This window comes from Panthera uncia (genome assembly GCF_023721935.1).
Source record: "Panthera uncia isolate 11264 chromosome A3 unlocalized genomic scaffold, Puncia_PCG_1.0 HiC_scaffold_11, whole genome shotgun sequence".
In the NCBI taxonomy this organism is placed as follows: Eukaryota; Metazoa; Chordata; class Mammalia; order Carnivora; family Felidae; genus Panthera; species Panthera uncia.
Genome location: NW_026057578.1, coordinates 62,898,675 through 62,925,135, shown reverse-complemented (window position 1 = coordinate 62,925,135; position 26,461 = coordinate 62,898,675). Strand labels below are relative to the sequence as shown.

Here is a 26,461-nt window from a genome sequence, read left to right as displayed (position 1 = left end):
GTTCAGGACAGACACCTGGCTGTTGAAATAGGGCTCCGGAGGGCCACTAATCCTTCCATTCACTCGGTTAACTGCTGGATCCCCCAAATTGATTCAACAGGTATGCCGTGGTAAATTCAGCCCATACTGAAGCCAAAGGGAAAATCAGCAAGGGGTGGGCAGCTCTTCTCTGAAAACACCCGAGGAACCAGCCAGAAAAGCTTTTATGGCCCCGACAAGTTTTCTGCTGAATACTGAGCACCTAAATTACCCTTCCCTAATGGAAGTTACATTTTCATGCTCAGTCAAAAAGCCAACAAAATACACAATTTATACAAAATAGCATCAACCTCTTAGGTACTCTTTGCTAGCACTTTTATCCCAATTCACAGCATATGTCTTGCTATAAAATAAAATATATTTCTTATAACCAAGTTGTATGTAGCTGTTCATACCACCGCATCAGAACTGACCACGGGTGATGTGGAAAACATTCTTACGTCCAACCCAATCTACTTAGTATGATAAAGGGAAATCATGAGTTTTATCAGGAGATACAGGTACACGGAGAAGAGGAATATCATAATAATCCTACTGATTTCTTAAGTGGACAGGCCTCCTTTCGAAACAAACACATATATAATTACCTAATAGACAATTATGGAAGGGGCATTTCAACTGCAATTATACAACCCAACAATGATGCATACAAATGGTTCTTAATCATAAAGTTCAAAAGAAATGAAAATGGTAACCTTTCTAAAGCAGCTATATATTTTTTTCCTTCTCAATATTGGCATTTCATTAAAATTTCAGGAAATAAAAACACCTTAAAATTATTCAATACCACACAACGTGAGTTCCTCACCAACCTCCAAAGAGCCTGAACTAGAGACATCTCCAGGCGAGGATCCCATAAAGATCAGCTCTATGAAGCCTTTAACATTTTGCAGGAGACCCTCTGGGTTTTAATCACAATAAGCTTATTTCTTTACCAGGCATCTCTTGGCAAGAAAAGCCCAATTCTTACACCCCATCTCAAGCTTGGGAACCTATACATGCCATTCTCAGATACATTTTTTTAAAGAATACATCACTAGTCCCTTTTTAAGGTAAAATTTCTCCCAAAGAAATAAACAGTGGATGTCTACACCCACAACACACAAATGCAAATGGAATTCTTGCTGATTCACGTCTTCTCATGGGAAAAAAAAATGACAATATTCTCTACGTTTTGAAGAAAAAAGAAAAAGGAGAGCCCATCTTAGATGCTACTGTAGGGATGGGTTTTCTTTGTCTGGCTGATTTAGTTGCAGGTTTTATGGAAGAAATAATTCCGGCTGTTTTTCCACCCGTATAAATGGAACTACCTGTGTTGCCTTTTAAAACATTCCAAATTCTAATTTTTAAACAAGAAAATGTGAAGCCAGTGTGCAATCTATACAGTCGCCAAAGGAGAGCTGCCACTAGCTGAACTACTCGGCTAAATGGCTGGTTTGCATTGCCCTGGTCTTTATCTAGCACTGAGAATAGACTGCTGTTTTATCCATAGAGGAATAAATTGCTGTTATTGTGATGTTAGCCCATCGCTTGGCATTGCAATTCAAGTTTTTGTGAGAAAGAAATGTATGATCTAACTGCGACTTGACCTATGCCTTCCGAGATCCATCTAGGTGCTCTAATGGAGCAGAAAAAGTGGTGAATACAAGGACATGCAAACTGATGGTGAAAAATTTGTTTGATGATAGAAGTGAGCAGAGGAGACATGTGAGAGTGGCTGTTTTTATGACAGCTAAGTTTGTTTAACATGCAAAAGGATTTGCCCCCCAGTCTCCCACCTAGCACTTTAATTGTATCACACGAGATACATGCTTTGCCTCCACTGAAGATATGAGCATATATAGCTAACCTACTAATGACATTACTGCTAAAGTGGGCACAGATGATTCCTTACAGATAAACATCTGAATTTCCACAAAAGGCATTAAAGCTTCTCGCGGATGCACCAGGCAAGGATATGCTTGGGTTCCCCGCAGAAAAGTCATTCTTTCTTAATCCTAGGTAGCACCTATTAAATGTTTACTACACACTTGAATCCCAGCACACAACAAGATGTACTTACTTTAAATAAGATAATTGTGTGATTGAGTTTTTAAAAACTCCCCCCTGGTCGCAATCCAGTTTAGCAACCATTTATTCAAAATTTCTCTGGAAAGGACCTATTTTGAAAGAGGCCTGGAGAATAGCAGCAGTTAGATGTGAGCCCCGATAAAGGCTCACTTTTCATTCATAGTCAGAGCCTAAATGTGCTCTTCTTGTACCTAAACAGATAATAAGCACTCAGCACACTCCTCCTCCTTGACACAACACATTGAGACTAATCACACATAATTGGAGAGGAGGAGCAGAGGGCTGGCCACGCTATTGTGTCCAGAGGACAAACGGTCAGTTTATGAGGCTTTGGGCTGATGTAGTCATTTCTTATACATCTACAGGGAAAAAAACATCCTGTTGAAAAGGAAAAAGAGAACGAGAGAGAGAGAGAGAGAGAGAGAGAGAGAGAGACAGAAAAAAAAAAGATGGCAGATTTAATACAATTAATTCGAGGGAGGGGAGAAAGATATGCCTTTATTTCTTTCTTTTCTCAACCAGGAAAGAATCATGATGTTAGCTGTTTACAGATTAAAAACTACCACCACAAAATAAAACAAAGACCAAGATATTTTCTAAAAGGGCTGGCGGGAGTGGGAATCAACCAAAAGAAATTCTGTCTCAAAAGGAAAAATATTTAGGATTCTCATACGTCCAATTCAAATCGCAGGCTGTTTATAGATATTTGAAGACAAACAAAGGTTTGGCACCAGAAGAGCAGACGATAAAAGGAGGAGTCCAGCAAGGCTGGAAATAATGTGAGTGAGGACAGGTGGACTCCATAACCCCACATGTGGAATGTTTGCAAAGGTGGGGGTTGGGGGGGGGGGGGGCTCACAAATCTCAGGGGGCCTCAGGGAGCCTCCTCAGGGAGGATTTAAAAAAAACTCCCATCCCAGACTTCTGTTTTTGTGAAAATATTCCCTGTGCGCTTGGTGTTTTCTTCGCCTTTTGAACATCTTAATCTTCTATCCATTTTTGGTTAAAATAAGCAGAAGCGGGTAATGAAGGTTTTCTTCATATACATCCTGGTTTTCCTTTTTCAACTGAAAACAATAACAGAACAAAAAAGGTAAGGAGACTCAGATTAGGAATTTTGACCAGTAGTTTTGTTTTTTTTTTTAATATAATTTATTGTCAAGTTGGCTACCATACAGTGTATACAGTGTGCTCTTGGTTTCGGGGGTAGATTCCCATGATTCATCGCTTGCATACAACACCCAGTGCTCATCCCACCAAGTGCCTCCTCAATGCCCATCACCCATTTTCCCCTCTCCCCCGCCTCTCCCCCATCAACCCTCAGTTTGTTCTCTGTATTCAAGAGTCTCTTATGGGTTTGCCAGTAGTTTTTCATGCCGAATGCAACGAAGACTTCTTACCCGAATATATTGTTCTGGAAAATAAATCACAAAAAAGCAACTCAAAGTAGTTTCAGTGGCATTGGCATGATAGTACCATGCACCAGGCTGGGATGTTTCCTGGGAGGGTGGGGGGGGGGGCAGGCAGGTAAGGAGGAAAGGAGGAGAGCAGGGTGGTTTTTTTTTCATAAATAGACAGTATTTGTGACCTCTATGAACTGTGAGGCACTTCAGTGAAGGGAAAGCTGGAGGCTCAGTCATCTGCACCAGACCAGCCATTTGGCATCGAAGTTTCTGCTCTTGGTCTACCGTGTCCCACACCTGAGCCCCAGGAGCAAGGCGGCCAGGCATTTCAGATCTCTTGGAGACTGGCAGCACCTGGGCACAAGGGACAGGTTTCCAGGCCTAAGACATTTCAAAGGCTCTCCAGCTGCTCCTTAGCGGGCATTAATATTAATGATAATTCAAAAACTCTTTTCTCTGAGGAGGAAAACAGAGTCCAACAATAGAGCAGCAAGCTTCGATACCATTCAGGTGAAGTTCTGAGGGCCTTTCCGTGGTAGTTTTAAAAATCCAATCAGGGTTCTCAAATCTAGAGTACTCTTTTCCTCATTCGGCCAGAAGACTTTGACGGTCATATTTATATTTCTCCTGGCAAAAAATAATTTGCTATTTATAAAGACAAAAATCAGTATTTTGACATCGGCGTTTCTGAGCCAATTGTTAATTCAGTTTTTAAGTGATAAGGATCAGAAATAACTATTTCTTTTAATAATACATGGAACCAATTCTTTTATTGTTTTGAATCAGATTACCTCCCCTCACCCTCCCCCCCCCTCATGTAGTTGGAGCTACATGAATGGCTCCAACATGACACTTTCCTGGATTAGTATAGGTCTGGGGCATATTAACTTGAATTTTTTCATGTTTCTTCTAAATCATATTCCCAAACTGTGACACACCCTCACCGGTAAGGACCAGGAGCAACGGGGCCGGCTTTACCTCCCTCACTGGGGAACAGAAAGCCAACCTCGCCTGTACTCTCTAATCCATTTTCACAAGAAAAGATGGTGTGCAGTCACTGAGGTAACTTCCTTCTGTTTTCTTAGACGGGACTTTGCTTTGTTTACAGATGATTAGTTGCCTACTTAGAAAGATCCCCTGGAATTTTGTTACCGCCAAAGTAGTGACAGTGTTAATCCCCAACACACGGTCCCTTAACATCACTCTTAAAAAAAAAAAAAAAAAGGCCAAGAAAATGGCTTCACAAACTTCCCAATCCAAACCCACTACCTAGGGCCTGCCAGCTGTAAATACCTTTGTTGCCAGCTGCCCCAGTGATAGGAGCTCGCTGACATACATTACAGAGGGAAGAGGGGGTCAGGCTAGCTCGGTTCTTCCTCAGGGATTGGGGATGGAGGAAAGTTGATTACTCAGCGTGAGTCAGCTGACCTACTCACTCACAATGCACTAATATACAGAGACTCAAATGAGCTCTTTATATAGTCCCCAAGGTAATATGTGGGATAAATAATTCTTCTGTAAATATGGGTTAGAAATCACTTTTAACTTGGATTCTGTGCTGACCTCTGGAGGCCAAAGCAGAGGCTTCCTTGCTAGAAGGGGCCAGGGGCCAGGGGCCAGCCCCGCACTGACTGTGAGCCCTTCCTGCCACGGGGAAGAACCAACGCCCCTCAAAGGCATCACCACACCCCAGCACCAGATCATTTCTGAACCAAGTCTGTCATGTCAGGGCACCTGAACACACACAAGGCTGTTGGGAAATACTTGCTGTCGACGAGGGAATGTGATGTGGTCTAAGAGTAATTCCATTTGCCCAGGCTGTACTTCTCTGCTCAATTGATAATTACAATTTTAAGAAATGAAAACCACCTTGAAAAAAAATGAACAAAAAGCAAATTGCGAATAAAACAATTTTTCAATTTCATCGGTTAAAACAGGGTCTTTGAGGACCCAACTAAATTACATAGCGGCTATTAGTAACATTATGCTTTACTTCATAATTGGATGTAACACGCTCAGCCTCGCCACTGTGCTGAGCGAGCAGCAGCACTAGGGACAGAGTTCAGACTGTTTACCCTTTACAGTATCCACAATTATCAACAGCACACCACACAGATTATAAGCACCAGCCACTTGTAAAGTGGCATTTTGAATAGATAAGCAGAAGTGCAATACGGCCATGCTTTTAACACAATGTACCGACTTCACAAATGAGCCCAAGGCTGTTTTCACGGTGAAGTCTACAAAATACAGAAAATAAACACACCGGTGGTTTTGCCAAAGTTAAAAAAACAAAAACAGAAACAAACCCCAAAACCTGTGGCATGTAGATTTCAAAGACTGCATGAATGAGAGTATTTTTATCAACTGATTTCAAGCCAGCAGTAAGCTCCAAGTGAGGTCTCCACCTTGAGAAACAATTTGCTTATCTTAACATCCTAAAGGTTTTGAGACACAGGCAAGGCACGGGATTCCTAGCCTGGAGGAGACCAAGACGTTGGGAAGGAGAGGGAAGTGTTCTATTTTTCTTCCCCGTCGCCTGGAAGAACAGAAAGGCAATATTTTTTAAAACACCACACCTTCGGCCGCCTGGTTCCTGAGCACGCTGGCTGCATGGTGTGGGCACAATTTAACAAAAGCACTGGCAGAAAAGTGCAGAATGGCACCGTTTTGATTACAGGCTTGCTTTTTAACGGAAATAAAATTTCACAGTTAACAATGAGAGGTGAAAAGTTTAAGAGGCAAAGCTGTTCCTCCTGATCACTGACTGTTAATCAGCTTCATGGGTGGTTGCCTAAATCTGTAGATTTTTTTTTTTTACCTTCCACTACTGCCAAGATTGTAACTAATTTTTTCCCCTGTTGTAAGAGGAGGGGTGGAAAACTCAGCATAGAAGCCAGCTGTGTATGAGTGACGTGAGGCACTAATGCAGAGGGCGAAATTAAAATTCATGAATCTCTTCACAACCATTTGTGTAACAAGATTAAGACGGGACAGCGGAAAAGAGCGGCATTATCAGGCGTCTTACAGTCCTCCAGCTGGTTACGCTCTATTCCAACACAGTAGGGCTAAGAGGATAACACGCAGCCCGAAGGAAAACGCTGCTCCTCCGTTTGCGAGCAGGCTCGGCCCAGGGACCGTGGGGCTTTGGCCAGAGACGGAGAGGAAGAAAGCTGATTGCCGCGCAAGATGGAAAACTTTTAAGCCCTGGCTATTAGCACGCGGCAAACAAAAGCGGCCAGGGTGGAGGTTCCCGGCGGCCGCGCGGTCCCCAGCGCGTCCTCGGAGCCCCGGGGCGGGCGGCGGGCAGGGGCCCGAGGGGGCGCCCCGGAGAAGAGCACCGGGGCTCGGCGCGGAGCAGGGGCGCTCCCCGCTCCCTCCGCCTTGGCCCGCGGCCCTGTCTGGGCGGCCTTCGGTTGCAAAGGAGACCTCCACGTGCGAGCCGGAGCCAGGCGGCACACGGTTATCCGCGCCGCGGCCCAAAGCAGGAGGGCAGGGCATTCTGTGCTTCCGGGGCAGAAGGGACCAGAGGCGCTCTTTTGCTAGAACACCAGACCAGCTGCAACTGCCCTTCCCCCCCCCCCCCCATCCTTAAAAAATACACATCTTGGGTTCACGTTGGTACCGCGTAGTCAGGGGCGCCCCAACCCTGCAGAATATTCGCCTGGCGGCTCCACTCTCTGAGAGCCACACGCAACTCTCAACTCCTCATAAGCTGAGGAGGAGGGAAACTGTTTCTTAGTCCAGGGTCAGCAAAGTGGAGAGTTTTAACTTTTGAGCACTCATGAAGAGATGAAAACTAAGGCCGCCTGGTTATTTATGGAAATTTACTTCCGTGGGACCAATCAGTCCATGGTTATTTACGGAGTACTACCTACCTGTGGGTACATGACACAATATAAATACAAGAGGCATGTCTAGCGATTTATGGACCGTGCTATGCTTAGCAGGGTAGTGTACAGCATTGAAAATAGAGGCAGCTGCTGTCCGCTAGCCGCTGACAATCTAAAGTTCTAGACAAAGGAGACGTGGCCACGAAGGACTCACGTGGCCCAGCACACTTCCAATCTTGCAGGGAGGAACACGGAGGGTATCAGGCACAACGCTGACCCTCTCCGCTGGTGGACAAACCCTTGCCTTTGGTCTCCTGATGTGACTGAGAAACTGAAAGCATTTGTTGTTCTAGGGGGAAGGTGAATGACAAGGCATTTAAGCAGCCACAGGCTGATCCCTGTAGCTCTAGCCCGATCCAGGAGAGAAGGCTGTTTTTGTCCCTTTGGGTAGAGGAGAGACCCTTCCCCTACCTGGTAAAGCCCTCAGAGGCTTTCCTTTTATTCTGGGGAGGGGTTGCAAAAGGGAAAAATCTCATTCTGGAGAAGCAGGTCAGATTTGAATAACACACCATTCTCTTTTTACTTTCTGACTGTAAGCAAAGGGCAATCCCACCAGGCAGAGGAGGTGATTTAACCCTTTCAGTTCGCAAAGCATCGTTGTTTCCTCCCCCACCCCCACCCCCACCCCCAGGGGGGCTAAATGAAACCTTAGACACCCAAAAGAGTGAACCCATCTCCACAAAGTAAGGATTTTCTTTCTCGTGCCTGAAGATCAGATCCACTTTGCATATAATTTTTCAAAAGTCAACATACTTCGACATTATATCATAGTCCTGGGTAATAAAGAATGCTCTTCCCATTTTCTCAGGAGAAAATTAAGGTCAGGGCTTAACTTTTCTGCGTTCACAACTTGCAAAATCATGACAAGTTCAAAGTCTCTTGCCAAGGTCAGACTAGCTCAAAGAAGGGAGATTTCTGTAAGGCACAAAATTACAGAAGTAATACATGTTAGACTAGCAAGTGTGATATGTATTAGCAAAGGTGAGATTCCTAAAAAGTTTTCAGTGGAACGCTTGCCTCTCAGTGTCCTATACTGCTCTATACTTATAAATAATAAAAAGGCTGATAACATTGCTTTATGTAAGCAAGCTTAGAAATCACTCTCAGATAAGTGCTTTTGACCTAAATCTTGTAGCTCCTCGATCTGACATATAACCTCACAACTGTGAAATTCTGTATGAGATTTAACAGTCTCAAACTGCCAACTGACCCAGCCATAAAGCAAGCAGAGATAAAGATTTACAGTCCAACATGATACAATTAGACATTCACCTTCTATTTATTTCAGTGCAGCTGAGCATTTAACCTACTTAAAAGCCGAAGGTTTTTCATTAAAATATAAATGCTTGTTTATCATTCATTCTATGCCACCTCCCCTGCATCCTACAAATTAGTCTATTATGAATGAAAAGATTAGTTTGTTTCAGAGAAAGGAGTAAACAGAAATGGTTTCCGTAAAATCCTTCTAGACATGCAAAGATAAAAGATGGCTTTACCACACAAAAATAATCAGATACAAATAGCTGTTCAGAAGCAGCACACCTAAGGAGTGCTTTAATCAAATATTTAGGTTACCTGCCAAAAAGACCATGATCTCTTCAAAATGCAATGCGGATTAAAGTGTTATCTAACATAAGCAGAAAACTAACCTTGGAGTGGAAGTTTGAAATGTGTTCATCATAATTTTCATGTCTTTGGATAGAGAAATCAGCTTTTTCAGCTAGATTGCAAAACTGGTTTAAAGTATTCCCTCGGCGTGGGGCGAATACCATTGCTTTCCCCTAGAACATTAAAAAGGAAATTCACACATTTTAAACCTGGAAGGCAACCAAACACAACAAACATTGGGTAAAGCATTTAAAGTACTGCTCTCAGGTAGAAAACACAATTGTTCTTGGAGACATCCACACAGGATGGGCATTCACAGCGAGAATAATTTCGAGGACAGATATACATCGAGCAAGAAAAAATACGTGTATTTCGCATTCAAACGTTGTTGTCTTTCCCTTTTCAACTAACGCATCTGATAAATAAAATGTGGCCCAGAGTCAGTATTCTGTACGACACACACCTCTCTTGGGTCCAGTGGTTCAAACCATCAACTAGATGTTAGAGTAACTGGTCCACGAAGTGCTACCCACCTTGTGACTCCTTAGCAGCTACCAGCTTGTCCACAACACTGCTCCAGTGTGTGTGTGGCAACGGACGCCTAGGGACGTTAGTTTATTACTGTGCCCTGAGAACTCAGTTCCAAAAAATTCTCCACAGAGACAGCTAAGTGCAATCTCTATTGAAGAATTTTGCTCTTTGCTACCACCAGCCTTCTCCGGGACCATGCTGTCAGAGACAAGGCTACCAGATCTTGGTTTCCAACTTCATCGAATCCTTCATGATAGTCATCATTAGAGCAAAGCAGCTCCTTACGGTACTCAAATGATTGCTTTTCAAAGAAAGTGGTATAATGAGGGTCGCCGGGCTTTTCCAAATAAACTGCACAACCTCATGAGCTTGTTGCCGTGGAAAGGATGGAGGGACTTGAGTAAAATCTACACTGGATTTCAGAAGGCCATTGGACATGAGACTCCACGATGTCCGTTTGCTGACCCTTGGCTGCAAGCGGACTTTTCCGCGCCCTCTGAGACATGCACAGAAGAGCTCAACTTCCAAATCCTTTCTTTTTGTTCAAAAGATGACCATACGCTTCTGTTAACTTCAAGGTTATACTTCACCTCTGTCAAATGCTTCTTCAGGTTTTGAGGGAGTCATGAAAATATTTCTTATGAAAGGTGGTTTCTCATTTATTACTGCCACCTATTTATGGAGCATCTGGGATAGGCGCTCCATTGGCCTCATTTGCTCTTCACACCACCCGGTAATGGAGGTGTTATCAGCTCCATTTTTACAGCATGCTCCCAATGGTTGAATAATTGGCCAAGATGACACAACCGGCAAAAGACTGGAAACTTACCGGACTCCAGGGCTGATGCCCGCTCCACGACACTACACTGCCTCCTTATTAGCAATAGCGATGGCAATAATAATAATAATAGCTACCAGTGTGTTTGGTGCTTCACCAACCTTCCCTTCCATCCCATCAACGGTACCCTCAATGACCTTGTGTGGTAGACATTACATTTCACACATGATTAAACATGCAGTGAAGGCCTTGGAGAAGACGAGGAATTGCGTGGCAGAAAATGTTCTGGGCTTAAAAGAGTCTCCACCATGACACAACTGTCACCTCAGGAAAATTAGAAGAAGGAAAAAAAAAAAAAAGCCGTAGAACTGTTGAACGAGAAGGGACCTTGGGGATGACATAATCCAGTCTCCTCAGTCATCCCAGCCGACCCACCAAGGTTTCTCACTCACCAAACGGGAAGAACGAAGCCGCAACCCCCCCCACCCCCCCCCCAACTCCAGTAAGTTGTGAGGATCGAATGAGATGACGAATGTGAAAATAATCTGAAAATCAAGGTTATGTCAATGTAAGACTAGAGACATCTACACCACTTAACAATGCCAGAGGGATTCTATCAGTTCTTTGTCCCTCTCTTTCCCTCATCCACCTGCCAGAAAATACACTGATATAGTGTCCTGGACATCAGGTGTGTTTTCATACTGTGTTTACACAGACATGTGCACACTCAGGCACATAATTATATCAGCACCAATCACGCCACCACACTTCAGGTCCTGTCAGCTTTTCCAATATTAATTGCTATTTTCAGCGTTTTTCAAACTTAGCAGCAAAAATTCATTTTGATGTGAAACTGGATATAATACATGGTCTCGGCAGGGGAGCAAAAGTCTCCATTAAAAAAAAAAAAAAAAGGAATACTAGTGGGTCATTTTAGTCATTTCTAAGAGCTGGTTGCCAGTCTGGCTCTGTGAATAATGGAAGTTGCTTTATTTTCAAGTCACCTGCAAAAATTGTCTCACAGTTAAAATTGAAGAGTTGATTTTTTTTTCAAGATTTTATTTTATTTTATTTTTTTAAGTAATCTCTACACCCATCGTGGGGCTTGAACTTACAACCCTGTTATCAAGAGTCGCATGCTCCATCAACCGCGCCAGCCCGGAGCCCCTGAAGAGTTGATTTTTAACAGTTATTATCTGAGCTACATATCATAATGTTTACAGGGCTACAGGGCTCTTGGCTGGGTTGGTGTTTACATTTATAAGCACACGCTCCCCACCCCCACCCCCACCCCTTGCTGGTCAGGGTGAGCTGTAGGGGGACCCAGCTAAGCATATGGCATTCCTCTCCGCCCAGACATCTCTCCCTCTCTGGGTCCCAGCTTATCTGTCCTTCCCTAACCACCCTCTAGAACAGCAGCTGCTTCCCCATCACGCTCCCCTCCCCTCCCCCCTTCACTTTTGTTCTTAGTGCTCATCACCGCTAACACACATTATATCCCTGTTTGTTACTGCCAGTCACCTTCGGCTAGAACGGACGCTCATGACAACGGGATCTTCTAATGTTTTATTCACTGCATTTTCTCAGTGCCTAGCACATAGTAGACTCTCAGTCAATACTTGTCGAGAGAATAAACGAAATCCAGATGTTGAGTAATGTGAGAAATGCAAGTCTTAGGGAATTCGAAGGCCACATTCTATTGCTTATTCTTGAAAAATGATCTTCCCCAGGAAGCTTTTACAGAGTCTGATGGGATTTCAGAGGGCAGCATTCTGTGCACAATACTGTGCCCACAACAAAGAGAAAGGGTGAGCAGTAGTTTTGAGTTTTAAAATGCTTTCTTTTTCACTTTATTGAATACAGACAGACACCTTTGAGGTGTGAATCAGTATTTAGGAGGGACAATAGCACATCATCCATTCATTCAATAAACAGCTGCTGAGTGCCAGCATCCACCCCATAAGGAATGATTTTAGAATTCCCCTGTCCCCAGTGGAGCAGGACACTGGTACAATCAGAGGAATATGGCTTACAATTTAGGCTGCAAAAATCAAAACAAGAAAAAGAGATATAGATTTCAAATTAGCCCATCACTTTAGAAAAATTACTTTCAATTTACCAAAGCCCAACTTTCTAGGCATTTGAAGTCCTAGAATCATCTTAAACTCAGAATGAACACTCAATTGAACGTAAAATTTTGACTGATGGGCAGAAATTTGAGAGAATTCATTTATCCCTGGAGAGGAGAGAGGAGTAGTTCCACTAAACAACAATGATATTGTTTACATCGTGAGCTCAGTTGTTGTTATTTTGCTACACTAATCTATACTCATATATTAAAGGGTGTGTGCTTCTGGAAAAAATAAGTATGCTTCAGATTTCTTTTAAAAGGAATACGTTATGCTGGTGAAATGCCTTTATTCCTGTTTCATTTCCAGGCAACCAACTATTAAATACCGATTACATGTTTAAGCTTATGTTTATTTTTTTCTTTACCTGGCTTCTGAGATGCTGCCTTTGCCTGCTTCCTCCCCTCCATCTCTCTCAACCCCCTTCCCTGGCTTCTCCACCTGCCCCTTGGTCTCCAGGGATCTGCCTACTTTTTCTTCCTGTTGTGCTCGATTCTAGGCAATCGTATGGAAGTCCATGACTTCAGCTCTTACTGATACATCAACACTTCTAAATATTTATCTAGAGCATTCATCCAGGGCCCACCCATGTTTTCAGGTGCCTACCAGATCTCTCCATGAGGATGTTCTGAAAATACTTTTTTTTTTTAAGTAGGTTCCATCTGGAGCCCAACTCGGGGCTTGAATTCACGACACTAAGATCAAGACCTGAGCTGAGATCAAGAGCTTAACTGACTGAGCTACCCAGGCGCCCCATGATAAAGGAGTTGATTTTTGTTTTGTTTTGTTTTGTTTTTTAAGTAGGCTCCATGCTCAATACGGGCTTGAACTCACGACCCTGAGATCCAGTCACATGCTCTACCAACTGAGCCAGCCAGAGGCCTTTTGAAAGTACTTTTAACCTATTCTGTCTACAATGGAACTCGTACCCTTGGCCACAAACCCCTTCCCACCCCCATCCTCCCACCCAAACACACTGAGTACCTACTAGGCACCAAGCATTTCCGTACCCTTCACCTTCAAAATGAAGCTGGAAACCAGGGAATTGTGGCATTGCCTGTAAAACCCTCCAATGCCACACCTGCGTCAGTGTCATTTGCTGTATATGATTTTCAGACTGTGTTTGAGTTGTGTCCAGGGTGACATGGGAGGGTGAAAATGAGACCAAGAGCAGAAGTGCTAATATTCTCACATCCAATCTAACCACAGCTGCTTCACTTTTATCTGTCTTACAATTGGGGTGATGGCTAAAAACGTTTTGACCGAAGGCTTCTCCCATTTAAAGAGGTTGAAAACCATGACATGGGTCCCACCTTTCTGGGAAGGCAGGCAAAGTCTAGCATGACCCGACGCATGCCTCTATCTTCAGCCCCGGCTCTAGCCCCTCCCCCATACCCACTTTGAGCTCCAATCAGGCCAAACTCGTCGTAGTCCCCCGACTTGCCCTTTCATGGACCCCATGTGTCTTCAAACTTGCAAACATTCCCTTGGGTGAAATGCTTCTCTTACCCCCCAGTTCTTTGTCTGCCTGGTAAACCCTACTCCTCCTTCAGCACCCAGATTAGACACCCTGTCCCTGGGATGTCTTTGCTGACCATCCCTGGCCTCAATGCTGTGCCTCCTCCCTGTTAGCCACTTTTGCCCTCTGCTTCCTCACCCACACCTCTGCTATATCCTTAACACACCATCAGGTAATTGCTTGCTTGTTTGTCTCTAACACTAGACTGGGATCTCGTTCAGGGCAAGATTCCATTGTACCGTATTCTATCCCCAGGTCCTAGCACAGCATCTCAGCATCTGGCATCTGAGAGGTACTCTGTAAATGTCTGCTGAATAATTCCTCAGTAAATATCCACTCAATTCTCTCTTTTCCATCTTCAGATCTTCTTTAGCTCCTAACTATTCAATCTCATGTACAAGTTGGTCCACGATGGTGACCTGAGGAGACTTGCTGCTTTCCAGCTCTCTCATACTCCACTACAGCCTCTATGCGGGCCAGTCGATCTTTCTAGAACCCACATCTGACCACCCCACTGCTCAAACAGTTTCAGTGGCTCTCTATGGCCCATATAATAAAGCCCAGTTTCTTCTCATAGTGTCCTCAGCCTTTCATAAAATGGCACCCCAAACTAACTCTTTAACCTCATCTTCTGCCCCTCCCAACGCTAACCCCCAAACCACACAGATTCTCACACTCCAGTCAGAGCAAACTTTCTGTTGACCCCAGAATGCAACATGCTGTTTCATGCCCTGTACCTGGGAGCATCGTTCCTTCCACCTGGGATGTGGGATGCTTCCTTTCAGTCCCCTTCCCTTGAAGCTTAGGATGCTTTACTATTAAAGACCAGAGTCAAAGGCCACTCCCTCTACAGAAACCTTCCTCGGGCAGTCAGTCACTCTTTCTAGTGTACCTCCTCCCCAGTACCCATCACACTGCACTGTAATTCCTGGTGGCTCAGGCACTCATCTGCTAAACTGAGATTCTCAGAGTGCTCATGATACATATTGACACCCCTACCCTACATTCCCAGCAGAGTGCCGGGTAGTTCGTAGTTGCTTAACAAATGTTTATTGCATCAAGACAGAGTCTAAATCTTGACTATCACGTTCTAATGAAGGTGTAAATTACAAAGACTGTCAAAGCAAATAAACTCAGCATCGCATTATATATGACCAAAGGCTGGGCTCTTGTAGGCCATTTTTCACTGTCCACTGGGGTTCCACCTGTGAGTGTGGTACATCTCCACGACCAGATTATAAATTCTTTGGGGGCAGAGACTCAGTACTACATGTGCTGAACAAGCACCTGGGTAGACTTCAGGAAAGAACTTCTAGAGCCAGCCTCCTACTCTGAGGGTCTTAAAACAATCTGGAGATTCTCTATTCCTACAACTGGGAGAGGCAGGTATGGCTGAACCCGGTTTCTCACCAAGAACAAGGGAGGATTTGTTGGGTCTCTGACCCAGCTGGCAGACAGGAAAATAAGGGCCCTTCAGCACCAGCTCAGTTCATTGCCCTGAACCCACACTCACAAGGCATTTCCCTGAGATAAGCAAAAACAGAGGTTTGTACAGATGTATGCAGAGATGTTGGATTTAAAAAAAAAAAAAAAAGGAGGAGGAGGAAATCTCTGCTCTTCAAAAACCATGTCCGTGATTTACATGCATAGCACTCTTGGCATACAAGCAGGGCTCCAGGAATTTGGTGGTTAGGGCCAGTTTTAAAGGTTAAATGAATCCCAAGATGGCATTTCTGAATTCCCAACAACTGGTTAGCGGCAACGAGCTGGAGAGCGGTCAACATGGCATCCCCATCCATCTCTTTGTGCTTCTGAGTAAATTCAGACTGTCTAGCTGGCTTGGTGTCCCTCCCTGCACTGAAAGCCATTTCAGAGATATATTAGTAGATGCCATTTGTGGCTTGTCATTTCCAGGCTAAAGTTCAACTTGCAGGTTGCTGTGGCTATATTTTAAATTACATTCTGGTCCTCTGATATCAGACATTGCTGATGTTCTTTGAAGAACACAACAACAGGGGGTCACCTATCAATCAGCAGCAACAAGAAGCCACTCATGGAAGGGAAACAGATGGGGAGGGGACGCTTTGGAGCAACATTGCTTCTTAGAATAAGTACATTTTGCCAATTTCATTCCTTTTTAGTATCTATTCTTTTCTTTTCACCTTTTAAGTTTGCTAGAGAGTTCCCAGTACATTCTGGCAGGACGCCAGTGTTCTATAGCTTCTCTCAACCAGCAGGTTGAGGAAAGTTCCCATTTGGGCCGGCGAAAAACATTTCCTGCTGAAATTTGGGGCTTCGTGTAATGACTCTGCAACTACAGGTGCCCATCTGGCTGAGGATCTAAGCTCAGCCCTGGGATTTGACATCGGCACTGTGCCATGCCGGGAGTGCACCTTGGTGGCTCAGCTCTCTCTGGGGTCTGTTCTTCTCACTCATGACCACACTACGAAATCTGAAAAGCAGGGGCACCTGGGTGGCTCAGTTGGTTAAGCGTCCGACTTCAGCTCAGGTCACGATCTCGCGGTCTGTGAGTTCGAGCCCCGCGTCGGGCTCTGGGCTGATGGCTCAGAGCCTGGAGCCTGCTTCCGATTCTGTGTCTCCCTCTCTCTCTGCCCCTCCCCCGTTCATGCTCTGTCTCTCTCTGTCTCAAAAATAAATAAACATTAAGAAAAAAAAAATTCAAAATCTGAAAAGCAGGGAAACTCCTCTTCTCCATCTACCTTTTTTTGCTTCTGGATCGTGTGACTCCAGACAGCTGATTTGCCTTAGCTAGAAATCAAGGAACATACCCGCAAATGGCAGAGTTCATTTCTTCCCGCAGCTCACCCCTTGAAACCTCACGTGACAATTCCTCCGTTATTGCCATCTAGCACTGATCTCTCTCCTCTCACTCTATCTGTAGCCAAAAGTGTCATCTTCATCCATGCGGACAGTCCTCCTGGGACCGAGGGACCCGCTGCTGCAAGGCATGCAGGACCTGGGTGCAGGGGAGACGCTGTATGTCCAGGTATGTGCAGAAATCACCAAAGTTTGGGTCAAGAGAATGGTGTATTCCCCTCCCACCGGCATATCTGCAAGGAAATATTCTGTCCTCACCACAGTCAGAAAGTCTCTCTGGTTCTTCTTTAGGAGCTAAAATATATTCAGAGCCAGTGGTGTGTGTGTGCTAAAGCTTTCTGATGCGTTGGCTTGTTCCCTCCCCATTTTACACATGGGGGAAACTGAGGCTTCATGAGATGAACCCAGTAAGTGGCCCATCTGAACCTTAAACTTTCAGACTCCAGAGAACAAGCATACCTTCCCTCCAGAAGAAGGACTTGGTGAGAGAGATTGAGTTCCAGAGCCTGCTAGTGTGAACTTGGGCCTAGATTCACGTCCCACACCACCCTCCATCGGCCAAGTCAAGTGTCCCTTTGGACAAGTGTCTCATGGGTATTAACCCTGACCAGCTAATAGAGCAATAATAAACAGCCAGTTTTCATCCTGGAGCACATCCCATGCACCAGGCACTGGGCTGGGCATTTACATATGCAAATACTTTACATCAGGAGGAGGTAAGATTTACTCCTCCCTCACCCGGAGGTGATGAAACTCTGGGCTCAGAGAGCCTTGATAGTAAGAGCAGACTTGGGTTTTGTATGCAGATATTTGTGACTTCACCCTCTAGCTTTACCTGCTTTCCCAGCAGAAACTGGGGCCCTCCTGGGCATTTGGAAGCATTTGGCTGAAATAGTTTTCACAGAGCACCCTGAGAACTTGGCTTTTATCTCCCACTGAATTTGCTGAGCCTTGAACCCAGAAGTTGGGATCCACTAATGGAGCCCCCCAAGTTGTTTCTTTGTGGGCCTCTTGTGACACCTTTTTAACACCAGGGCCACAAAACCATGGAGAAGTTGTCTGGGCTCAAGAGAACGTTAAAAGCAGCTCTAATTGTAATGGAATAAACCTCTCATGTTCTCTTAGTCTTAGATAGTGATTTCCGCAGGAGGAGAGCCTATGGCAGCAGAACAGCCAGTCCTGAGACCTAAGAGGGGAAGGGGTCAGTTTTTGCTCTGGTTACCCCCCCCGCTCCGGGTAACCAGCCCACTGGTGCAAGATACGGAGCTCCTGGTGGCCACTGCCAAGTCTATGTGATCCTTCTACCACCCACCTGGTGGAGGCCCAGGAAGTGCAAGTGCCTTGCTTCCAATGGGGAGGAGATTCCTGGGCGGTAATTTGGGCATATCCGTGTGCCACCCACAACTTGGATTTCCCCTCTCATGGTGGGTCTCTGACACCTTGGGCGAGAACACCCAGCAGCCTTGGGCATCAACCATCCCATGAGGGGCCTAAGCAAGGCTCCCTACTCCCATCTCGAATGCTGCGGTTCAGGGCAGGCCTCTCTGATTTGGCCTTCCTGCTCCTCACGTAGAATGGGCAAGTACCACCTACTCCAGGGTCCTGCCTCGTCCTTCTCAAGCTAACGGTGAGTATCAGCTGTCACTAGGAGGGCTGCTCCGTGGAGCCACACTTCAGGCAAGGTTCAGGGTTTACTGGAGGGTGTAGAAGAAGCTGCTAGAGATTCCAGCCCAATCCGCGTTTAGGACTATCCACAGCCTGGACGGTTTTCCATTGGAAATCATTTGAAAGATTTACAATAGATCCTAGGTAAATCATGCAAATCTCTGACAAATGGAGCATTTGCCACAAATAGGCTTTGAAGGGTGTTGGTGAAGTCCTGTCTGTGCAGCGTGAGATCCAGGAGTCCTTGAAAGCATTGTATTTATGTATGATACATTTTCATAGAGGCCTTTACATCCAAGAATCTCCATGCCCTCTCTGAAAATCCTGACCTTGCAAGTGCTCACAAGAATCACCCAAGGCTAATGGTGGGGGTGGGGGGGGGATGAGGAGGCTCCCAATTCCTTCTTCTACCCTCAACTTGGGCTGCTCACTCAACCATGGCAGCAGCCATCAATAGCTTGGAGCATGCCCCTTCCTTGCCTCAAGACCTACTACCCACCTCACAGGGGGAATTGAGAAGGCCAATTTAATTTAATTGATTACCACTTACCAAGCTGTGGTTACTCCTCTGAGAGGCCTATTTAAAGTTTCTGAGCTACACAGAGATAACAAAATAAAAAGCAACAGCATAAGGCAAAGGACGATTATCAAATTGCTCTGGGAACCTTCAATGTGAATAAGATATAAAAGAAAGATTGAAAGGTATTAGTCCATAAGTCTCATCGAGGTCAGAGAACTAGAGCAAACCTTCTTAAAAAGACTTTTGAAACAAAACTTTAGAAAATACTTTTACACACACACAGGCGCACACACACACACACACACACACGCTGCAGTCCTTTCTCAGACAAATATGAGTACCTGTCTTAGAACTGCATTAACATTGTTAACCTATTTTAAATTCCTAGGGCACAGCAAGAGTCTTACATACTTATAAGATTTTTTTTTTAATGCATGAGCTTTAAACTTGTTTTCTTACTTTAAATAGATGTATATTAACTCTCCGGTTAGGCTGTAGGACCTCCTAGCTTAGTGGAACAGCCCAACAAAATAAGAATGGCTACAAACTCTGTAATTTACTCACAGGCATAAATGGATATATAAATGTAAAAATGTGCACAATATTTTATGCCATGCTTGGCTTCATTGTGACCTAATGTTTATAATATGTAAATAATGGCTTCCTTTTAAAGCAAAGAACTTTTAATATACAGATTCATCTGAAGTCCTATTTTTTTGATATAAACAGAAATAAAAAGAAAAAATATTCTTTTGCAATAAATAAATACCCAATGACAAAGGTTACCATTGAAGGCATTTAAAATGACAGAAGTCAACAGAAAACTTTCAATATCATACTTCTACTTTAATATGAAGATATTGTTATCAAAGGAAAAGACTCAAGAAATTCTTTGATAAAAATAATCTCACACTATCTTTGAAGCGGTTTCATTTATTTTACTACCCACTGTGTTCCTTATCAGAAGGCCAAGGGTAAGAAGTTTCCTAGTTGTGATTAGGAAAGAATCTGATAGATCAGAAGACCCAATTGAAGTTGGACATAATAAGTATTAAAGTATTACATGACATTAATCCTGCCATTCCATTACTCTCTCCATCTTTGTGCACAGACTAATTATTCTGAAGCCAGTGTTCAGGAGAAAATAGAAACATACTTACTCTGGGCTGGAGTAATCTCTTTATTGCATCAACAAGGCTGGCTCTGTACTGGTCCAGAAACAGGCTGACATTGAGAAGAGAGCAGAATCCAGATTAAACTGGGTTCCAAGTCTAATGATACTAATGGAGATAAGTACAAGACTAATTACACATGTTTACTCAACACTAAAAAAGGAGAAATTGTTTCCTTCCATTCAAGTGTCTCACTGGAACAAAAAAAGATATTGTGGTTGGTGTTATCCACCCGAAGCCAAGTCATCAACATGCAACTGGCCAGGATTCACACATGACTGGGTCATGTGTGAGTGACAAAGGGACAATTTCTAAGCTGCCATTTGGGGGGATCATCTGGTTGAGATGTAACACTTCCTGTCATGAGAGCCTAGTTTATATAGACCTGGGCCATCAGCCAACGGAGGGCACTATGAGGCCACCCTCCAGAAACAAACACCAGCCCTCTGATGCCCAAACCACAGAACAGATCTCAGGTGGTGATGGGTTTTAGTGACTAACAGCAGCACTGAGGTCAGACTCAACCACTGACCTAGGAGTAAACAGTTCCAGAAACAAAGACCAGGTTTAGGCAAGGTATCACACAGGGTTTTTCTCCTTTGACCTCCATGTTGATTTTTTTCGAGTTCACTGTGATTTTTCATTTTTCTTCTCTTTTGAGAATTTCTTTTTTTTTTAATGGTTATTTATTTTTGAGAGAGAGAGAGAGAGAGAGAGAGAGAGCATGAGCAGGGGAGGGGCAGAGAGAGAGGGAGACATAGAATCTGAAGCAGGCTCCAGGCTTTTCACTGTCAGCACAGAGCCTGATGTGGGGCTGAAACTCATGAACCATGAGATCATGACCTGAACTTAACTGACTGAGCCGCCCAGACGCCCCCTCTTTTGAGAATTTCCGTTTGTTGCTCTGTCACCCCTTTGGTTGGGTCAGGCTAAGCCTTCTTTACCAGGCCTGCTCTTGGAAACCTGGGGCAGATTTGTCTTATCTGGGACTTGTGGACTAAAGCACTGAGCAGCCTTGTGAATCAGCCACCTCATAAGGGGCCTAAGTGGAGCCTCGTCCTCCCGTTTCTAATGCTGCAGTTTGGTGTGGGTCCCTCTGATTTGGCCTCCCTGGTCCTCACATAGCATAAGTAAACACCACAGATTCGAGGGCCCTGCCTCATCATCCTCCTCTGAACTCAGCGTGACTACCACCTCTCAGTAGGAGGGCTGCTGTGCCGAGTCAAACTGCAGGCAAGTGGGGAGGCCAGTGCAGGGTTTAATAGACTTCTGGCTCTGAACTTTCTACTATGTGTGGCTACGTCGCTTCACACGAGGCCTCGGTTTCCTGGTCCATAAACGCCCACCTACGTGGCTGTGGTGGGCATCAAATGAATAATAAATATTAGGTGACAAATATTTGTTGATCATCTACTACATACTAGGGGCTGTTTTAGGCATTGGAGACATGCTGTGAATAAAACAAAGTTCCCATCCTCAAGGAGCTCCTGGTCTCTCTTCATTTACACACTACAAGTTCTAGCACAACCAACATACGTACCCAGAAGGTACTCTCTGTAAGTATCTGCTTACTGCCTGACTGGTAGAGAAACACAGTTCTTGAAATCGAGCAACTTACGTACGGTGTTGGTTTCAATGACCCTCAAACAGGCTGTCCGCACTTCTTTACGGGTATTGTTAAGGAATTGTCAAGGAAGAACCAACACTTGGGTAGAAAGTTCCACCAATTAGGTTGGTTCTCTTCCAAGTCTCTCATTTGAGAAAGGAGTGGGGGAGAGCAGTGTATGAAAAATTGCTAGGAAGTCAGTGCTTGGGTTTCACCATGACGTGTACAGTAGAAGGTTCTTCTATAAAAGGATGCTTTGAGCATCGGAGAAAGAATCCTTTAAAGATGAGCTAAAATCATATCTAGAGTGGGAACCTTATCCCGCTCCATCCATCAATCAGGACAACCTGAGGGTGAGCCAGGGGAAAATGTTCCTATCATTCCATTAAAAAAAAAAAAAAACAAAAAAAACACAAAAAAACCCCACTAAATCTTAGAGCTTAGAGTGTGTCTAATTCAAATGCTACAAAAACTTGCCCATAAGTCATATTAGTCAGTGATTAATAATCATTAAGGGTTGATAAGAAAGGAATCAAGTTTGGGGCACCTGGGTGGCTCAGTTGGTTGAGCATCCGACTTCGGCTCAGGTAGTGATCTTGCAGTTTGTGGGTTCGAGCCTGCGTTAGGCTCTGTACTGACAGCTCGGAGCCTGGAGCCTGCTTCGGATTCTGTGTCTCCCTCTCTCTCTGCCCCTTCCCCGCTCATGCTGTGTCTTTCTCTGTCTCTCAAAAATGAATAAACGTTAAAAAAAATTAAAAAAAAAAAAAGAAAGGAATCAAATTCTATCTTGGTCTTTTTTAAAGTTTTCTCTTCAGGACTGTATACCCTATTCTTTAGTGAGGTAATAATATCTTAATTTTGTTTTAATTTCATTTATTTATTTATTTATTTATTTATTTATTTATTTTTAGAGCGAGAGAGAGAGAGAGAGAGAGATATCAGGGGAAGGGCAGAGACAAAGGGAGACACAGAATCCGAAGCAGGCTCCAGACTCTGAGCTGTCAACACAGAGCCTGAAGTGGGGCTTGAACTCACGAACTGGGAGGTCATGACCTGAGCCAAAGTCAGATGTTCAACAGATGGAGCCACACAAGCGCCCCAATAATATCTTAAATTTTAATAATTAAGCACCCTGGTTTTATTTTTTAAAATGACTATCATTGTGGGACAATATCTCTGTCAGTTACTCAGGCCCGTAGGAGAGCTGGCTGGTTATGATATGCAACATTAAGCAAAAGACTGCTCTTCAGTTTGTACCTGTGCATCCTATGAGCTGGTAAGACTGTCAGAAATAATCAGCACCTTAAAAACTGAGCTTAAAACATAACCTTATAAAGCCCTGTTTCCACTCAACGTTGGTGACATGACAAAGATATTAATATTGCAGCCTACTGGAAAATGCACCTTAACACCCAAGCACCCATTCCACACAGGTATTTGAATGGCAGTGTTGTCTACTCCATCCTTCCAAGTCAAATTTCCCAAAAGTAATTCTTACAGTTCTCTAATAAGTCTTGATTCCAAGCAGCTCACCTTTCTACTTAGCTCTGAGGCAGAATGTATAATGCTTTGTAGGATACATCATATGAGCAATTTCAATGTGCTTTAGTGGGAGTGATGTATAATCTCCTGAAAATTCACCCCTTAAATAAGTCCTAATGGGCTCTGAGAACAACAGCAGCTTAAGTGGATCTATTTAAAAAAGGCTGAGTGGGTCACTGATTGGAATGGAGATACCATTTCAACTCTCCCTTCTGTTACTGATCAAAATACATGGACAGTTGCACTAGTTTGGCTATTAAAATACACACACACACACACACACACACACACACAGCCCTCTATATAATGCACTTGTGGAATCAACACTTGCTTTGTTCCATTGATCTGGTCTGATTTCAGGACAAAGGAAAGGTGCTAGGCCATTTTCACCGCCTCCCTTAGAATCAGAGTTTTAGGCAGAGCACAGAGCACCCAACCCTCCACTCATAGACAAATTAATTAATAAGTGCAGTGGACAAGGAGACATTTCTCGGTCAGTATCCACAGAAAGGAAGGTCTCTATGCAATCTTTAAGATGACATGTGCTAAGTTAAAGATTTAACTTTCAGAAGAATGGCCTCTATCAATATTTATCAACTGATTGCTGTGCAGCCAGGGTTGATGGGGGTCTGATTGCCTGTGGGGCTACCCCTTAGGGTGCCAGATCTTTGACAATTTGTTTATCTTCTTTGGGACTGAGTTTTAGGTATGGCTGAGTTTAGGTAAAAGGGCTGGCCGCATTTGGGTTAAAGAGTTTTTCAGGTGGGAAGGCTGCGATTTAGAACTATCCACGAGCACAGCATCTGGAAGAAAACAAAGATATTCTAGAGCCTGTTTTGAGAAAAAAAATTTTTTTTTTGTTGCCACAAACACACCTTAAAAATCAAACTTTTTTCATCATTTAGAATAATAGAAAATAGGAACAACCCACCATACATAGTGTAAAAATGCTAAGAGAGCCAGTGGGGTGGTGTAACCTTCCTCCATTTCTCCACAAAGTCTCAGACGGCGCTTGCAGGCACAGTGCTGACTGTCCTGCGGACCTAGCGCGATGCATCAGGCTATGGGTGGCATTTTAGACTTCCTTTCCAAGCCTTTAGAGAATCCAAACATACAGAATCATTTTTATTTATTGCAGAGCTACAATAAACTGGACAGCCATCGAACACTGAATGAAAGCGTTCATTGGATGAAAAAAAAAAAAATCTTACTTCCAGACTCTGAGATTATTGTGATTGAACAGGAGTCTGGAAAGGCAGGCTGAAAATTAACAATCATGTGCTAATCTAAACTCAGCAAGGACCAGGCTGGACTGCATTCGGGTAGAAAGGAACTCTTACATTAAATTCGATGTTAAACAAGTCAACCGAGGAACTTAATAGGCAGGTTTTTCTTCTACACCTGTGGTTAAATATTCTAATATTGTGATGTTTGTCAACAGCATCCTTTCGCAGGTGTACCTCAATTTTTTTCCTCTTGTTTATTTCAAAGTTGACATTTTACAAGTTATTTAGAAACTGTTGAACCATGAAACTATATTTCATTGTCAAAAATGCTGAATGGTGAAATACTGGCTCGCTTTCGCAGCTTGCCTCTTTATTTTAGAATCTGGGGAGCTCCTAAATTTAGACGTGAGCGAAGGAGACCGTCTCTTCTGGGAAAGAAGTCATTTCCCCCACAGCCCACAGGTTTATGAATGTTTGAATGTAAATATATGAATATATGAATGATTTAAAAACATAAACATATCACCCGCTCGCTCTTGTAATCATGTGCATTTTCCCTGAACCGCAACGTGGGTTTGGAATAGGTTTGTGAATGGGGTTTGTTTTCATGTAAATGGGATCAAGCAGTCCCACTGGTTAGCTATTCAGAGAATCAGACAATGCCACCCTTGCTGGAAATGCTTCAGTAAGGATTTAATCCATGAACCTAATATTTGAACTCCAACTCTTGCTTCATATTCCTATGGCCTTAATCCAGATCTCACGGATAATAACTAAAGGACGGTGTGCGGCAGTGTGATCTGTTTATGCGTGGCACCTATTTCTGCCACTGAGTATTTCAAGTTTCATCTTGGAGGTGGTGTCTAAAGAGAGTTGTTTTTTCTTTTCCCCTCCTCTGTAACATTGTGGAAAAAAAAAATGCAGCATGGTCTGCCTGCCCGTCCCCAGAAGCATCACCCACGCCAATCACTGACAGAGCAACACCAAACCGTCAGGACATAAAGAGCTCACGGAGCCTTTGCTTCACTGCTATGTGTACAACATGCATATTAAAAATATCACTGTGCTTTCTAAGTTTCTAAGCAGCTTACCCATCCCTGTGAATATGAAGAGAGACTATTACCAAAGCATTTCTTTTGGAAATAATGTCGGCATTGCAGTGAGACTAGCTTAATGTTTCACATTTACAAATGGGAAATTATAAACAGGCTGACATTTTGGCACTTACGACACCAGGGGGAAAAAAAAACTTAACAACTCACGCATAGAAAAGCCATTTATAAAATAAAACTTGGTATATTTAGTTCATTTGAATCCGTAAATACTCACATAGCTCCTAGATGTGTGTGTGTCTGTGTGTGTGTGTATACATCTAACATTGTGCTATGTTATGTATTTGCAATGAAAGCCTTAACTGAATATGCATTATGTATACCGGTTGTACGTGACCCTGTTGTTCACTAGGGGAAAAAAAAGATATTTCTCAAACATGCTGTGTGGCTATTTTTAACCTGAGAACATTAATCAGAAAAGAGCTTAAATCTTACTTCCGCTGCTTGTCTCTCTGGTACAAATAGGATGACATGGTGTGAGTGTCCATAGCACAGGGTCTGACAAAGCCAGGCTGTTCTGATATTTGTGTAAGGGACACATTTAACTCTAAATCTCCCAGCCAGACCTGACTTTCTCCACATATCAGAGCCCACGCCTGCGACCCTGTCTAAACCTCCAAGAAGATGCCTCCCTGCTTCCCTCTTCCTGCTGCTCTCTGATCTTTCATGCTTAATCTCATCTAATCCTGCCAGCATTATCTTCACCTGTGCAATGAAACCTGGAGGATCCTTTCTCATATTTGGTGAGGAGAGGCAGTTACTAAATTACTTGCTCAAATCGTATGGTGAAGTTTTAGTGCCTTGGTTTTG

At 43.7% G+C, this 26,461-nt stretch overlaps 1 protein-coding gene across 2 annotated transcripts in view; it reads right to left on the bottom strand.

The window, feature by feature from the left end:
* Window positions 1-2,592: 2,592 nt before the first annotated feature.
* CAMKMT (calmodulin-lysine N-methyltransferase) overlaps window positions 2,593-26,461 on the bottom strand; it is a 404,175-nt gene continuing 380,306 nt past the window's right edge. For both annotated transcript variants that reach the window (XM_049651437.1, XM_049651438.1), the window contains 3 exons: window positions 20,154-20,217; window positions 9,055-9,186; window positions 2,593-3,176 (listed from right to left, as the gene is read on the bottom strand). In XM_049651437.1, the coding sequence (XP_049507394.1) occupies window positions 3,099-3,176; window positions 9,055-9,186; window positions 20,154-20,217 (274 nt within the window). In that variant the 3' untranslated portion in view covers window positions 2,593-3,098. The remainder of the gene's footprint in view (window positions 3,177-9,054; window positions 9,187-20,153; window positions 20,218-26,461) is intronic.